Below are 17,530 nucleotides of genomic sequence, written 5' to 3'. Positions count from 1 at the left end.
TGGGATACAGGCTGACGGGAGGAAAGGGTCCTAAACGTCTCATATCATCACAGATCTGGCTTAGCACTCCTGCCGGGGTCTCTTCTCAGGGCTCCACTTTCAAAAAGTGTGTCAGGCAAGTGAAGGCACGCATGCCACGGTGCACATGTGGAGGAGAGAGTACAACTTTCAGGAATTCTCCTTCCACCGTGGATGCAGAGTTGACCTTAGGTCATCAGGCTTGCTCAGTATCCTAGTTAGCTTCAGCTGTCAACTTGATATAGCCTGAAGCCACCTGATGGAGTTTCATTGGAGGAGGGTCAGGGTTGCCTATGACCCATGTGAGGTACTGTGTTGGCTGATGATTGATGTGGGAGGGCCCAGTCCACTCTGGGTACCATGGTGGGCAGTTGAGTTTGGGCTACATAAGAAAGCTAGTAGCATGAGCCAGGAAGCAAATCACCACACAGCATTCGTCCATTAGTTCTGATTTGACTTCATGTCCAGACTTCCTTCAATAATGGATTGTAACCTAAGGTGTTAAGTCCCTTCTTCCTCCTCCATTCTAGGGTGGTGTCTTAGGGTTTTAACTGATGGCCACAGCAACTCTTATAAAAAAGAAAACATTTAACTGGGGCTAGCTTACAGGTTCAGAAGTTCAGTCCATTATCAAGGTGGGAAGCATGGCAGCATCCAGGTAGACATGGTGCTGAGGAAGGAGCTGAGAGTTCTATATCTTGATCTGACTGCAGCCAGGAGAGACTGTCTCCCAGGAAGCTAGGAGGAGGGTCTCAGAGCCCACCCCCACAGTGACACACTTCCTCCAACAAGCCCACACCTACTCTAACAAAGCCATACCCCCTAACAGTGCCACTCACTCCCTGGGCCAAGCATATTCAAACTACTTCTCCTTGGTTCTCCGGTCTTTCCCACATAATTGCTTCATGCAATTCTCTTCAGTCCAAGTACTGACTGTCTTTCTTGTTGCCAGGCTTTTGACTAATTAAAATGTTTCCAAAAGTGAATCTCCTGAGTTGAAGAGTAAGCCATGAAGGCTCCCAGGAAGATCTTCGTAGGCACAGAAACTAAGAGGTCTTTTGTTTGCTCATTGTCCCAGCCCCATACACAGAGTACCCAGTTCTCTCCATTTCTCTGTGTTCACAACAGTTCCTTGAAATAGGATTAAATAGGGACAGATCAGTCTCTCTGTGATTCAGTTGGCAGCAGGGGGAACCAACCTCATTTCTGAAAAATCATATTTAAAACAGATTCTTATGGGATATACTTGGTAATTGCTCTGTTCAATGGTATGTGAAACATTCGTTGAAGAAAAAGTCACACAATATCTCATGTAATTAGGCTGACATTTAATTACAAGGAACCCGGGTTCTTACACAAGGCAGGAGGTTGAGAGCCAGCAACTCCCATAAGCCTTTCCAGTCTGAGTGGCTGGGGCAAAGGAGATGGAGCAACATAGGCGGGTTGGGGGCTCTAGCACAGTGTATTCTGCCCAAAGGTGAGAGTGGTAGCCTCTGGGGATCTGCCTTCTGGGCTGGTCCAGGTCTGCCATCACTTCATGTAGAATTCTGGTTCCTGCGGTCGCATATTGGGTAACACATACAGAGCTACTGCTGCAATAGCCAAGAATACCATAGGCTTCCACATCCCAAACATGTTCTGTGGGGACCAAAGAGAAACGGTGAGTTCCACGCCTTGTTCCCAACCCTTCCTTAAGCCAGAAATCACTGCCTACCAGAAGGCACGCCTCAGGAACATTCTCACGGCCTAGCCTAGCCTCTCTCACCTCCAGGGCGGTCATGGAGACTGTGTGGTTTCATTCCAGCACACTAGTTTTGTGGCAGGATACTGATTGCTTAGGTTACTCCTGTATTTGTGCTTGATTTGACTCGAATACTGGTTCCTATTTGCACAAGCAAGATTCCAGGCCCGCCTTCAGGGGCTCTTCATGTAGGTGTGTGATTGGAGGTGGGGTAACCTGGGGCCTTTGGAGAAGTCAGGCATAGCTCATGGACTTTACGGAGAAGTGAGAGCTAAGTTAAGGGGAAAGGGCATGAGAAGCAGCAATAAGAGGCCTTGTAGAATGAAGGAGAGATCACGGTGGCCAGAGATTTTGTGTCAGATGGTGTTACTTCGAGGAAATTCAGGGAATCGGCTATTGGTCCCAAGCAGCTGTGTCACAAGCCAATAACCACACTCCTCCCCCCCAGCTCTCCACCCTCAGTCACTAGGTCCGGCCTGGCTGTCCTGCAGCACGCACTGAGGGTGATAACATTTCTAAACACTGGCTGCTAGGAAATCCTGATGATTCATGGGTAGGAAAACACACCATAAAAAATATTCAGGAAACAAGAATTCTTGGACACAAAAATAAGAGAAATAGTTCCTATTTTCACTACTTGTTTTACTGTTGCTTAAAGAATTTGGATTTTGAATCATAAGGGGAAGGGGGCTTGAGGAAAAACCAGAGTAGAGCCCATTAAAGCTAACATGTTCCATTAAAAAATAGCTGATCTCAAAGAAAAATTTAAGCTAATTACAAAGAGAATCCCCAATTTTATAGCAACAGTTGCTAAGAATAAAAATGTAAATTGAAAAAATTAATGTTAGAAGTGGATGTACAAAATAAGCCCCAGTAGAAACTAGGAAGCAGGAGTGGGAGCAGAGGTGAGAGCGGCTGCCTGCTCTACGCGCCAGACCCTCTCAAGACAAACGGACACTCTGGGAACGATGTTTACTCCAGCTCTGGTAGCAACACATCAATCCCAGCATTTGATGCATGGCCAGTTTGAAGCCCGTCTGGGCCACATGGAATTTTGTCCCAAAACCTAAAAAAGAAAAGCCTAGATGCCAGATCTAGTGGCTCAAGGATGCAGGGGAGGGGCTGCTGCACAGCCAAAGGCTCCATGGGCAGCTCCAGGCCATGTGCACACAGATGATGCCGGGTTATGTGGGTGCTGCAAAGAGCTCTGGGCGCTGAGAAATCACAAAATAGGATACTTAGTGTGCACAATACACAAGTCTTAGAAACAAGCACGAGTAAATTAATATTAGTCACCAAGAGAGCTGCTGAGGTTGGAGGGCCCATAAGCACAAAAAGGTGACAGTACACTCTGAAGGGTGTGGTCTTCCCATCTAGAAAGCATTTAGCATCACCAAAGTGACAGACTGAAGCAAGGTGCCTGACAAGATTTCCCTGAAGTCCTTGCAGACAACAGGCAGAAAGAGTAGGATATCAGTATTGTCTGTTATGATCATTTCTTAAGTGCGAAATTGTTGAACAAAGAGAACTCGGCAAGACAAGCCCCTAGAGGCTGGGTCCTTCCATGAAATCTGGCTGAACACGAAGGTGAAAGGCGAGGTGGCCTTGTCACCTGAGGATGTGAATGAAGCCAGCAGGAAACAAGTGTTGTGAAAACACAAAACACAGGGTCAAGATAAACAATCAAACAAACCCCCACAAAACTCTTCCGCTACGCAGTGAACTACAGCTAATAGAAAAATGGAAAACATTGCCTTTGAACGCCAAACAATCGAGTGTAGTACAGAATGAGGAGAGGATACTTAGTGTGCACAATACACAAGTCTTAGAAACAAGCACGAGTAAATTAATATTAGTCACCAAGAGAGCTGCTGAGGTTGGAGGGCCCATAAGCACAAAAAGGTGACAGTACACTCTGAAGGGTGTGGTCTTCCCAGTGGGGGAGAGGGGCAACCGATGAAAGGCACTCAGAATGAGCAGAGACAACACAGAAGGGCAGGGAATATAACTCAGTCTGCAGAATACTTGCCTAGCATGTACGAAGCCCTGGACTTGACCCCCAGAATCCCCCAAACTCAGTGTGGTACCACACACACATAATCGCAGCAGTCGAGGTGGCAGCAGGAGGATGGCGTATCAGGTCACCCTCCCCTATATAGACTTGAGGTCAGTATTCCACCCTGTGTAAAACACCAGGAAGCAAAGCAGCGGGGGAGGGGGAGGGAGGGAACAGTGAAAGAGCTAAGAGACAAGAGGATTTGGTTTTATTTATTCTGTGATAGGGACCAGGCCAGGCTGGTCTCAAAGGTCCCATCTTGCTGCCTCCCTAACTGAAGTGACAGGATTGCAGCTTTATGTTAATATTGATTCCTCATTCCTTTGAGAAGAGGGAGCCCACCTCTTGGTGTTAGCCCTCCACACTAGCACCCACTTATAACTTTCTAACTGTTAATATTAATTCCTTATAGTCATATACACAATTTCCTGGCTGGCTTCAGTTGTCTTCAGGTTAGTTTTCATGTGTAAAATGGCGCAGTGAGTGCTTTAATCCCTGCTGCAGGGATTAAGTTTGTCCTTATGCAGTATGACTAGAGATGTGCCTCGCACACAGCACACAGCACACAGCATTTGAGTGCAACCTTTTTTTTTCTATTTTGCATTTTAAAAATTAATTTTTTAACTTTTAAAAATATTATTACATTATCTATTCACTGGAAGGAGGCTGTGCACATAAAGGTCAGAGGACAACTTATCGGAGCGGTTTCTCCCATGTAGATCCAGAGGGAGAAACTCGCCCAATCCTCACAGAAACTCTATGAGAAAAAGGCGGCAGTAGTCATCCTTTATTTACCACTGAAGCCGCTGAAGTCTAGTCAAGTTTTGTTCCTTGGGACAAAGCTAACAGGAGGTGACAGACTGAGTCGGGTTCTTAGCAACTGTCAATGCCCTCAAGACCTGGCACAAGCTGTACACTGGGGACCCAGCCAGAGCTCCGGGCACACTAGGATTCCAGGAAAACCTAACCATGGCCCCTCCCTGCACTCCACGGGGATGGGGGAGCCTGGCTACAGGCTGGGGCTGAAGCCCTTGTGTCATTCCATAGGAACTCAAGCGACTTCTGGAAGGACTCAGGGAGGAGCAGGGACAAGGAGCGCTCCCATCAGGAAAGGAACTGAAGGCTGTTGTGGGAAAGGCCTAAAGGAAAGAAAAGATGAAGGCTGAAGGCTGTGAGAAGGTGAAACAGAGAAAGGAGAAGCTGGGAGGGGAGGCAAGATGGCTCAGCAGGTACAGTCCCTTGTTGCTAAGCTTGATGATGTGAGTCCATCCCTGGGACGGTCACGGTAGAAGGAGAGAAAACGAACTCCTGGAAGATGTCTTCTCACCTTCAGACACCAACTCCCCAAATAAGTGTATTATAAACAAATTTTAAAAAGAAAAATGGTGAGGGGTGCCTCACCATTTGCCATCAACAAAAGCTGCCTCTCTAAAACTTTGCATTGAGTCAACTGTACCTTATCTAAAGAAGCAGAAGAGGAGGAGACAGAGGCGATGCAGCCGGGAGAGTCTGAGAAGGAAGTCAAAGAGAATTTACAGGTTCCAAGAGGCAGGTGGAACCTCAGGTTCCTTCCTACCTTAGACCATCAAACAATCTTCATCCTAAACTGGCAATTCTGTCAACAGACCAGATTACATGAACTGGGCCAAGGAAGAGGTGCCCAGAATATATCACTCTTGACTTCCTGAGAATATTTCCATCTCTAATCATTAGAAACTTTTCAGCAACATCACACCCTCTCCAGAAGCCTGGCTTGAGAGGCTAATTGCAATGGAATCTGGTACCCCAAAGGAATAAACACAACTGTATGTAATTCCCTGGGATTTTGTTGACATTTTTCTGGTAACCAGAAGTTTCAAACTTGTGAGATCTTTTAAGGTAAGCAACACAGTACAGCAGGGATTCAGTTCCACTTCCATCAAGGTGGAAGGGACCGATTCAGAGCGCACTCATCCAAATGCTCCAGAGAGGACCAGAAGGATCGCAGCACTTAGACCTCCTCTAGCACCTAAACTCAGGGAGGAACTCCTTCCTTCCAGGTTGAAACGACAGCAAATGTTTGGCTCTAGAGTTTAAGCAAACATCCAGAAGTAGCTGGGCAGCTTTGTCAGTAGCAACAGAGATATGCTTATCCAAGTTTTCCCCAGCCAAAGACAGAAACTCAACCTGTGCATCTGGTAGGCAGTCCAACTACCTGTCCACTACTACGTCAATCATGGCATGCTCAAGAAAGCTTGTAGGTTTTGCAGCAAAATAAGAAAAAGTCAGGGCTAAAACTCAGCCCTGAGCATCACCTATTTTATAACGGGAGAAGTAAGAAGCTGAGAGGGAAGAGAGGAAGCAATACCAGTACCTGGGTTAGGACGATGTCTCAGCCCACCAGCACCAGAGCAGAGCTGATATGACCACCAGGCCTACAAGAGGCAAGGAGAATATGGGGGGATCAGGGGCAGGGGGTGGCTGCAACATGTCAAATGAGAAGCACAGGAGAGACCGGGAGACGCGTGATAGTATGGAAAGACACATACACACACACACACAAACCCAACAGATAATGAGGATGAGAAAACAAAGGGAAAGAGAGAAGAATCCAAGGTTAAAAACCACATAAGCTGGAGAAGCAGCGTTTCTTCTCGGCTCCCAGAGCCCTGAGAAGAGCAGAGGACTTCCTCATCCTGGCAGCCTGGAACAGTTGCAAAACAGAGTCAAACAGTAGACAGGTCCAGATTAGGTCTCCAGACCAGTCCTCTCTAGTCGTGTACGGCTCATATCTTGTCAAGCAGAAGTTATCTGCAGGTCTTTCTAGAGCCAGACACTCGGGAAACGTGAAGCTTCAGAGGATACAGTGGGCTTTCTTACAGGAACTGGGTAGATACTTTCCCCGGATAACTTCAGGAAGAGCCAGTCTTGAGCCAGGTTACACGGCAGCCTTACTTCCTACCAATTTTAGAGGTATGCAGAGCCATGTTTCTACAATCCCCTAGGAATCTAATACATTGTGAGATAAAATGTACTACAATAGGGTAGGGCTGGAGAATACTTCTTTGACTACAACAACTTATTGAGAAAAACTAAATTTGTATGCAGGAACATGAATGCCAGCTGAGTAATCTGCAAAAGATTCAGGACCCACTGGGGCGAAAGGGCGTCTACATGTGCAGACATCGACAGTGTATTTGACTTTGAAGTACAAAAGTCAGGCTTAGATTTGGACAGGTAGTCCCTGAGGCAAAGAAGCCTATGCTCTCTGAGCCAGCCTGTGGTAGAATGCGGGAAGTTCAGAACAAACACTGGCCTGGGGAAAGGCTAGAGTCACCCTTGCTTACATCTTAAGTAACAATCCTCCATCTAGTGGTTAACAGGAACTGAATACTGTATTATGAACCAGCAATGCAGACTGAACTGCAAAATTCCAGATATCTACAAAGTGAGTGGGATAACCCACTATTTTCTGTACTGCCAACTGGGGACTTAGTAGTCATTTAACCTCGGAACAGGAATTCAGTTGGTGCATACCAAAAGGAATGTATCAGTTGTTGTAAGATGCAAATACTTCTTTAGGCAGCTAACTTACCTATGTCATCTGCATATACCCCAAGATACTTCTCTCCAATTGCTCATAGATCCAGGAACTAAGTGTTAGAGCAGTGGTAGACTGGCCAGTGTCCCTGCTGCACAGACTGCAACTTTCATCACCCCTGTTGACTCCCAAGGTCCAATTTTCACATCCTATGATGTGAGATGCCAAACCCAGTGGGCACTAACAAGAAGGTTAACTCTCACAGGGTATCATAGCAAAACAGGATGAACTGAATTGCTGAGGTTGGCAGAAAAGTGCTGAACAAGGGCTTACGCCATCAAGGTCCTTTGTGTTGGGGAGAGAGATGAGGGGCACTGCTGATATAGAGAGGTGACTGAGTGCCACAGTGTAAGTGGAAGGACACATGACCTCCACCGTGGTTCTGAGAAAGGCAGTCATTGTGCAATGGCTCCAGCAAATTAATCTAAGCCTGCCATGTTCTTCAGAAAGACTGCCCTCTCCAACTCCTTCCTCATTCCCTTGTCCAACAGATGCTCACTGGCCTCTACCTTGTATTGGTGTACCCATGGTAGGGCCACTCCTCAACACCAGAGCACCTGAGCCCTAGGCTCATTCCCACTTGGTCTAGCCTTCGACTATGGTTACCTTTTTGCTTTCAGAAAGTTTAAGGGGATTGCCTTCCTCAGCAGTCTCACAAGATTCATCCTCCCCTTCGCCGTACTCGTCAAAGTTTTCCTCTTCATCTTCTGCTGACTCAGGCTCTGCCCTAGGATCTGCTGACTTAGTAGCTAGTTTACACAATTCTTTCTTGGCTTGCTTCTCTTTTTCTTTCTTTCTTGCCTCTTCCATCTCTTTTTCTTCTTTCGTTAGCTCATCTAATTTCCTCTGGCTGGCCTTGTAGTATAGCACCACCTCCAGATTCTGCAGGATGGAGGTAGGGTGGGGTGGGGCTGCTGTTACCTAAATGAATCTTACCCTCCAGACAGGGCTATATTACCTCAGGAAAGCTCTACTCACACCACATCAGGGTTCCATTGTGCAAGATAGTATTTTGGAACTACAAACTAATATTTCCAAAAAACACTGTGGAGGGCAGTCACATTTAGCTTATTAAGCTAGCACTCAGATTTGATCATTAGGCCATTGTAGGCAGATATCCATAAGTCAGGACTCGTGGGCTTTGCTCCTCGACTGCTGCCCCCTCCCTTCCCGGTAATCCTCACCACAGCCAATCCTCTTGCATACATAAATTCCTTTCTCTCCATCTAGCTGGCCTTTCACCGCGTCATGATGGACTTTGAACATGCAACCCAGGAACAACAGAGGTCCCAGAGATGGATGTAGGTTAGTGAAAGCAACTGGTGGGCATCCTCCCCAAAGCACCCAGGAAAGTGGCCAAACTCTTATAAAGTTAGAACTCTTGTAGATATTAGCGGTACCAAAAGTGTACTTCTTCACAGCACCTTACTTAGAAGAATTGTTAGTGGAAGTGATGGTTCTTCCCAGGGCCTCCGCCACCTCCTGCCTCCCTGGCTAAGGCTGCAACTCACCTTTTCATTCTCAAAACCGTTCTCCGAATTCTCTGAGCATGCCTTGCTCAACTTCTTATTCCTAACTCCGTTGGCATTCTTGTTCATGTTCTTATTGACATTCTTGCCCCTGGCTTCTGAGCTAATAGAGGGCCTGTTTTCTTTGAGCTGGCGGAGTTCTTCCTGGCAGCACTGCAGCTGCCCCTCCAGCTGCTCCTGCACTGCCAGAAGCCGCCCCTGCTCATCCATGCTAGCCTGGTATTGCAGCTGCAGCTCCCGCAGCTTAGTCTGCAGTTCTTTGATCTGTTGGTAGTGGGACTCCAGTTATCCACAGCAGTCCCACCCAGTCAGCCCAGGTCTTTCTTAGGGAACCAGTGTCTCACAGATCTCCCCGCTAAAGCTCACAAAGAAGTGGACAGACAGTAAGAAGTTCAAGTAGGCAATGAAACCTAAGAGGCTTCACAGATAGCTTTCCCCCTAAATTGAAATAGCTGAAGATCTGCATCTAGAATGATAAAAATTATTATTAAATCAAAAATATTATTATGTGTTTTGATCCTGACCAGTCTAGGAAATAACTACAAGAGTGCCGCCACTTCTGAAGCTTGGGCATTTCTTATTACGTAATCCTCTTTCCAGGAACTCCCACTTCACCTGCTCCATTCCTTTGTTAGTTACTTAGGACAGTATATATATATATATATATATATATATATATATATATATATATATATATACATACACACACATATATATATATATACACACACACACACACACACATATATATATATATATATATATATATATATATATATATATATATATATATATATGGCACCTGCAATTCCATCCTGGTTATGGATGAAGTTAGAACCCTGTCCCCCAATCTCAGGTTTTGTCTTCCTGGGCTGATGGCAGCACATGGTCTATTCAGTAAATACTAATCAGCATAGGTGCCTGTGGCCATCACCCTCTGCATCTGCTCTCTCTCTCCCAAACACATACACTGATTCTCCCACTGGCCTGTGAATCATGAGGTCCACTGTCTATCAGAGCCCTGTCCTCAAAGTGCATATAATCTAGTTGGGGTGGGGGGAGACAATGCACTCAACTAATGAAAGAATATTGGCTAGGAAACAAATAAGGCTCCATACAAGTGCTCTGGGGCACAAAGTAAAAGGCAGAATAGAAGCAGCAAAGGGGAGCGAGAGCCACGCCACACGAGTAGACTGGAGTCACCAGTACCAGGCGCAGTGAGCCCTGGAGAGATGTCCTTCACCTGAGCAATACCCATCAGATGCAGCAGAGGCCTGTCCCCTCGCCCCCATGCTGGCTCTAGGGACTTCCGGGAGGACCTGTGCCGCTGGCAGCTGTTACCTCACACTTGTCACTCTGGGGAGTTGCAGGCTTCTCAAAGTTCTCCATGCACTCCTTCAGCTCCCTCTCGCAGCACTCCAGCTCCTCCTTCAGACACTTCTGCTGGGCCAGCAGCCTGTTCATCCGCTCCTGCAGCTGGCAGTGATCTTCCTGGCTCACTTGGTACAGGGCCTTCACTGCCTGCAACTTGGTCAGCACCTTGGCCACTGTTTCCTCAAAGTGCTGCAGAGAGTGGGGGATCGATGACAGTACCCCAAGAAGCACTTCATCTCTGTCCCACACTCTGATAGGCCCTTTCCTGGAGCTGCCTGGGGTGGGGTGGGGTAGGGGGCTTTCTTTCTTCCCATAGAGAAGATCCTGACTATGTTCAGCGTCCTGAACCCCGGGATCTTTGTCCAAATCAGGCCACCTCTGTCAGGAGCAAGAGGAAGCAGGACAATCACTAGCAGACGTCTTACACACTTCAGGAAGTCTTCCAGGCCAGCTCTGACCCTACTCCTATCTCATTCACATGCCCTTCCCCTGGTGATGTTTCTTTCAAAGATAAGGAACCCATCTTTCCTGCCTGACCAATCACCTGGCAATGGTTACCTCCAAGTCTTCAGGCTCAGCTGTGTCCTCATCAGTACTGCTGCTGGCATAACTCTTGTGAAGGGTTTCACAACTACTAGCAGTGACATAACTCTTCTTATAGCTCACACTTGTGCTGCTGGAGCAGTAACTCTTCTGAAAGGCCTCATTGGAACTGGTGCTACTGTCATAGCTCTTGAGGAAGTTTTCATTGCTGGGCTGGGAGCTCACATAACTCTTCTGATAGCCTTCATTTTCATCAATGGTACTGCCGTAACTCCTGTGCAAGCTCTCGGTGCTGGGGGCCCTGCTGCCTGAGCTCTTCCTGCAGTACTCAAGACTCCTTTTCATGACGGGGGACTGAGTTTGGAGCAGCTGCATTTCTTCCATGCAGAGCTGTAGCTCAGCCTGCAGCCTCCTTCGCTCCTCTATGAGTCGCCCATGCTCCTGCTGCAGCGCCTCCTGCTGTTTCTGACTGCTGTCATAGAGCGCCTGCAGAGCCTGCAGCTGGTCCATAAGCACCTTGAACTAGGGGGAGGCAGGGGAGCAGGAGACATCACCATTACTGGGAGGTATTTCAGTCCTTTCAGCTGCCCCTCTCCTAGGGCAGATGTGAGCGCTTACCTGAGAAGGGTACACACACCTCCGTTTCACAAGGCCTTTGTCTTTGACTTAACCTACAGGAGACTGGTGTATATCAGCTTTCTGCTCCTTTGACAAAGACCTCCCTAGGGCAGATACTAAGTGATTTTAGGGTTCCTGTCCTGCTGGTTTCTGTACTCTGGGTACTTCCTCCTTGAAGCTGTCTGTGTAGGTGAGTCTCACGAACACCCTAGCTTTCTACCACACCGGTGATCTTAAGTCAGGTGCACTCACTCATCCTGACCTTTGGGCTCAGCCCTCTGCACCACCCCTCATGGTAAAATCAGCCCAGCTACAAATGTGTGACTGTGAATTTTTTTTCTTGGAAGATGCATGCTTGGAATCAAGTCCCTGCTCCTCACTAGTTCCCGCACCTTCTGCCTGGAAGTATGTTTTCCATACCCCAAGTACATATTCAGCATTAATATAACTGATCAAGGAAACAGTTTATACATGATTTCCCAGTTTCTATGTCACCCATGCTCTCAGCCTGAATATCTGACACCCTGGAATGATCAAGAAGGCCCACAGCTTGGACTTCCTCTATTTCCTGATTCTCCTTGTTCCTGGTAATATTAAAACTGGTAGGTTCAGCCCATACTGAAACTGTCTATGTACTATTGCTTACACTGAGACCTTGGATCAAATTTATTGCCCAAATCTGAACAGAATTGTACAGAAATTCCTGGCCATCTTGCCTCACAGGATGATCACCTGACAGTCCTTGAGAAACAGTGATTTTTCTACTCAGTCCCTGTAACCTGACTTTACTGGCGTCACCCAACGTTCAATAAAATAGTACAGTCAGTACCACGAACCTGTCTACTACAACTTTTTCCTTGGGGATGATTGGGGCTAGATTTTGTTCATGGAGACTCAAAAGGTTATAAACTCTGAAAATGGAAAAGTAGACTTTCCAGCCCATACAAAAAGATGACATACTTAGGGCTAGTCCACGGGAATCAAAACACTGAACTGATCGCACATAATTTGAAAATGCTGTGTTGTAGGGACAGAATCCAGTGGTCAGACAGACATAAACTCTGTTCTAGATGCTGCCTTCAGCTCTTAAAAAACAAATCATTCTGTATCCAAACATTAGACTGTGTGCTTCTGGGTGAGATACTCAGGGTGTCTAATTTCTGGAGTCCATGGAAGACCCTGACTAGGGCTTCAGTCTCACCCTCATTCCTATCCAAATAGGCCTTCCTGACTCCACTCTTCACAGGGCCCCTTTCGCTGCCACACAGTTGTACTCACACGAGCCAAATCCCTTCCTTCCTTCCTTCTGCCGTTACCTTATTCTCACAGCTGGAGGCCCTAGGCCCTTTAGCATCTTGAGGGCTCGCCAACACTTCCTGGAAATTAGACTCTTTAAAACCTCGAAGATGTTTGTGTGCCTCTAACTGTTCCTTTAATACACACTCTTGGTTTTGTATCAGCTTTCTCTGTTGGTCCTGCATGCTTTGGTAGAGTAGCTGCATTTCACACAGGTCTTGCAACTTTGAAAGCAGCTCCTGACTCTGAGTAGGGAAGAGGAAGGAAAAGTGATGATTAAGGGGAAATGCCCTCCTGGGCCCACCCATGCTGGGCTCTGTCTGCCTCACACAGCCCTCTGGGGAAAGAGGATCTTTCCATGGAACATTGCTAACTGAAAAAAAAAACAAAAAAAAGATTCCAATGTGTGGATACTTTGAAGTTCACAAAGTGATTTCAGGTGCACTTCCTCCAGATGGACCAAAAAGCTAAATATATAACGCTGCACAGATTTCAGAATATAAATTCAGAATGTATTTTAAAGTTTTAAAGGCTTTATGAAGAAAAACCCAATAAGCTCTGTGGGGAGAAGGGTAAGGAAAGGTGCTTGGGCAAGAAAGGAAAGTGCTCACTTCCCGCCCTTTATTCTCCCGATGGACAGCTGGACCTGGGAGCCTCTCAAAGCCTCCCCTGCTCAGTGCTGTCGCCCTGGCAACGAGTACCTTCTGCAAGACACCACACTTGGGCTGTGGGAACGTGAGCCTGTGCAGCTCTTCCTGCAGCTGGCCCTGCTCCTCCTGCAGCCTCCTCTGGTCCTCCAGGAGCTCACACTGTTCCATCTGCAGGTGCCCAATCTCCTGCTGGCTGGCTTTGAACTTTTCCTGCAATTCTGTCAGTCTGGCCAGCAGTGCGTCACACTGTGGGTCGGGAGGAGTGCAGGGCAACATTACTACGGAAGGGACACTTAGGGGCTGGCCCTACTGTGCGCTCTGCTCCCTGCCTCCTGCGACTTTTTCAGCCCCTCTCCTCCTTGTTCAGTCCCCTGAGCTGATCGCCCTCTATGCTAAGGGGCCCCATCAGGTGGTTCTGAACACTCCATCTGTCCTCTCAGTGTCCATGCTCCAAGTTCACCCTTCCCTGTGGCACACTATCCCCACCTCCCTGCACTGCAGAGAACACCAGTTCAAGCCACCCCGTCAACTGTTTTTAGACTTAATTTATTTACCTCATCAATCAAGACTTAATTTGGACATAATTTTTCTTATTTTTGTTTTCCTTACTTTTATTGCCCATATTAGAAATTGAACCTGGGACCTACTGCATGCTAGGCCAATGCTCTACCTTGGAGCTGCATCCCTAGTCTTAACCATACAGTAAAACCTTTAGCAGAGTAGGAGCCATTGCTAAATTTGGGTTAAAGCTACATTAGCCTCTGATTCTCAGAACCAGGTATTTTAAAATCAAGTAAAATCTCAGTGATTTGTCACCAGCATGCCTTTCACTTCCTGTAAGCTATAGCATTGTACAAGGTATTAAAGCAAATCAGTGAATCTCTCAACTGAGTGGGAGTGAAGAAAGCAGGCAAACGCAGCCCTGGGATGGAATGAGAACCAGACTAACGGTCTCAATCCTCTATGTCCTAAAGGCCTTCCCTAGGGACAGTCTATGCTGGGAGAGGAAGGAGACGGAGCCCCTCACAGAATGTGGCCAGCCTCACCATCTCCCAAGACTCTTATGCCTTTTCTCCAAGGGGCTCCACTCCTTCCCAGTTCCTACCATAGCCAAGGCTGATAGTGCTCAACAGGGCAATGGCAATGGCTGGCTGACATCTTATACACCACAGAAAAAGTGAACAAACCCTTATGTATCATTGCTGCAATTAGTTTCTTAAAGAAAGTGAGGCAAAAATATTGTTCTGTACCAAGCTGGGTATGGTGGTACATGCCTGTAATCTTAGCAATAGAGATGGAAGCAGGAGGATTGCCACAAGTTCAAGAGTAACCTAGTCTAAACACTGAGAACCTGTCTCAACACTCCTCTCCCCCCATCCTACCCCCCAAAAAGAATAGCATTTTGTTTAATTTGAAGCAAAATTCAATTACTTCAATTTGAAGTAATTTGAGAATTTACTTCAAATCTGACTACATCCTAAAAGAGCACTGGTTCTTCTAATACTCAAATAGCATTCAGGGTACAGACCATACCCTTAAAATCACTTGCAACCTGTTTCAGAAATCTGGCTCTATTCTTTTTAGTTTAGTTAAACTAAACATATGTGTATGTATGTGCCTCCCTTCAAATGATGAGGCATCAACACAGTTATAATAGCAATGTAGAAATGCATATATACAGGAGGTCATATGAAAAACAGATGTCCATACTGACTGAGATCAAATGTATTGATCTACTAAGCTCTGGTTCTTATTCAAGTCAAGTTCAAGATGAACTGTTTTAAGGCCAGCAGACATGGGTCTGCCTTTGTCTTCCGCCTTTGGTTGGGTGACCTCATCCCTTGTCTGTTTCTCCTCTCTCCCAAGCTGGTGCCAGCAGCACTTAGCACTCTGAAGTACAATTACCTTGTTCGAGCAGTCTCCATTTTCTTCACAAATGGACTGGCTGGACCTGAGCTCTGTCAGCTCCTGATGGCAGAGCAGGAAGTCCTGCTCCAGCTGGTCATACATGTGCTTCTGCCGCTCCAGCTCATCCCTGCTGAACTGATACAATCCCTTCATCTCCTGAAGCTGGATGTGTATCCCTGAATTCTGGGTAGGGAAGGCAGAGCCATCATCCTATGTACAACTACTGCCTTACTCGTGATCTTTCCGCCCCTTACCTTTCCAACCCTGACTTCATCCCAGCCAGGGAGAACCAAACAGACCTATCCTTAACAGGCTTGACACCCTGACCTTGTGAGACTTCCTCCTGAAGGAAGCAACAGGATTCCTTTCTGTAGACTGATTTTCTGGTTTAAAATAAAAGGAAACTGTGGCTATCTCCAAAGCAGCTCTTTCTACATGTCCTGGGTCCACCTCACCAGCAACTCCTCCACAGAACTCCAACAGCCCCGCCCTGCTTACCCTCACAGAAGGTCCTGCCTGGCTATGTGCTCCTGGTCTGGCCTTCCTTTTACCTTCTCATTTTTCTCTCGCAAGCAGTCCACCATGTCTCGGAGACGATGCACCTCTGACTCGTGGCACCGCAGCTTGTCGTGCAGGTGATGCTGGACTTCTAGAAGCTGTTCTTTCTCATTCACACTGCACTGGTGCTGGGCCTGCAGCTTCTGGAGCCGGCACATCAACTCCTGTATGCAGGGGGCGCTGGGTAGTGGTGCTGGGTTTTATGACCTTGCTCTTCCCCTGACTCACCACTGACCACCTAAGAATCTACCTCCTCCTTTCCCTTGCTACTTGTCCTCCCACCTATGCAGACCTTCAAGAAGCCGGTTATCCTTTTGGCTTGCTTGTTTATAAACAAATGTAATCTAAGCTCATGAAACTCAGTCTATGTAGCAGGCACTAGCCTTTGAACTCCTGATTCCTCTGCTTCTATCTTCTCAGTTCTGTCATAACAGGTATGTCCTATCACACTAGGCTCAAAACACAGTTTTCTCCTTTTGTTTTGTTTCAATGCTAGGGAGTGAACCTAGGACTTCATGCATGCTAGGCAGGCGGTCTGCCAAAAGTCACATCCCAAGCTCTGGAGTTCCTATTATTTACACCCCGCAACCCAGCCCAGTGCTGCTGGCCCCTCCGCTCTCCCTTTACCTTTGGCACTGTTACCTTCTCACTCTGGCTCTCTACAGGTGTGCATCTGAGCAGTCTGAGCTGCTGGAGCTCAGTCTCCAGCTGCATCTGCACCTTCAGAAGCTCACTGTGCTCGTCCTGGCTAGCATCATACTTTTGCTGCAGGACACAGAGCCTGCTCTTCAGTTCCTCGTTCTGTGGTAGGGAGGATGTGGGTAGAGCAGTCACTCTCAAGAAACAGCAGGGCCCTATCCAGGCCTCTGTGACTTTTCTGACGCAGAGACCTTGAGAAGAAGCTCTCTGGATCTATGGCTGGGTGTCTGCAGTGATGAAGACACTCAACAATGACACCTTTCTACATACCATCCTATTTGGCTTCTATATGCAGGGATTTTGGGTGATGCTGTTGGGTTCTGGTCATAGGGTAAGAGTCAGCAGAGTTCAGCCTCACTCCGGAAGTCCAGCCACCCTGGAGGCAGTGACTCTGAGCCTTGCTGCCTTTCCCCTGGCAGTGTTTACCTGGGTGCTGTGGGAGGTCTGAAACCGGAGCACCTCATTCTGAGCACACTTGAGCTCCCTCTGCAGCCGCTTCTGCTCCTCCTCACTGGCTCTGCGGTGATGCTGTAGCTCTTCCAATTCACTACACAAGCTCTTACACTGTGTGGGAAACGGAATGGGGCTGATTTGTAGTAGATCAGACAGACAGACAGACAGACAGACACACACACAGAGAGAGAGAGAGAGAGAGAGAGAGAGAACACGACCTGGGAAAATGTCATTCCTTTGATTAGAATATAGTCAGGTGTCAAATAACAATGTAGACTCATGCTGAGAATTTGTCATTACACTAATGAAATATTGTATGACCAGTATAGAGTCCATTTACACACACTTAGATAAGCACAGCACGTGTGCTTGTCACTGTCTTAGTGCTCCTGGGATGCTAATGTACACCCTCACAGTGAACTAATGTGAGTGCAGCACAATGAAAATGACGCCATTAACAGAGGCGACAAACACGAGACACTTGAAGATGCTGTCAGTGTAACATGG

At 47.1% G+C, this 17,530-nt stretch overlaps 1 protein-coding gene across 2 annotated transcripts in view; it reads right to left on the bottom strand.

Annotated features, from left to right (window-relative positions):
* Positions 1-1,345: 1,345 nt before the first annotated feature.
* The window catches only part of Ccdc136 (coiled-coil domain containing 136), a 30,591-nt gene continuing 14,406 nt past the window's right edge, over positions 1,346-17,530 (bottom strand). The window contains exons 8-18 of one of the 2 annotated variants that reach the window (XM_052173344.1): positions 16,997-17,134; positions 16,514-16,672; positions 15,865-16,035; positions 15,311-15,496; positions 13,457-13,651; positions 12,776-13,000; positions 10,857-11,363; positions 10,266-10,487; positions 8,907-9,188; positions 8,002-8,277; positions 1,346-1,656 (exon numbers count right to left, since the gene is read on the bottom strand). In XM_052173344.1, coding sequence (XP_052029304.1) covers positions 1,549-1,656; positions 8,002-8,277; positions 8,907-9,188; positions 10,266-10,487; positions 10,857-11,363; positions 12,776-13,000; positions 13,457-13,651; positions 15,311-15,496; positions 15,865-16,035; positions 16,514-16,672; positions 16,997-17,134 — 2,469 coding nt within the window. In that variant the 3' untranslated portion in view covers positions 1,346-1,548. The remainder of the gene's footprint in view (positions 1,657-8,001; positions 8,278-8,906; positions 9,189-10,265; positions 10,488-10,856; positions 11,364-12,775; positions 13,001-13,456; positions 13,652-15,310; positions 15,497-15,864; positions 16,036-16,513; positions 16,673-16,996; positions 17,135-17,530) is intronic. The other variant, XM_052173343.1, reaches the window with a different exon arrangement.

The sequence above is a fragment of the Apodemus sylvaticus genome, chromosome 2 (genome assembly GCF_947179515.1).
Source record: "Apodemus sylvaticus chromosome 2, mApoSyl1.1, whole genome shotgun sequence".
In the NCBI taxonomy this organism is placed as follows: domain Eukaryota; kingdom Metazoa; phylum Chordata; class Mammalia; order Rodentia; family Muridae; genus Apodemus; species Apodemus sylvaticus.
This window is presented reverse-complemented; position numbering and strand designations above follow the sequence as displayed.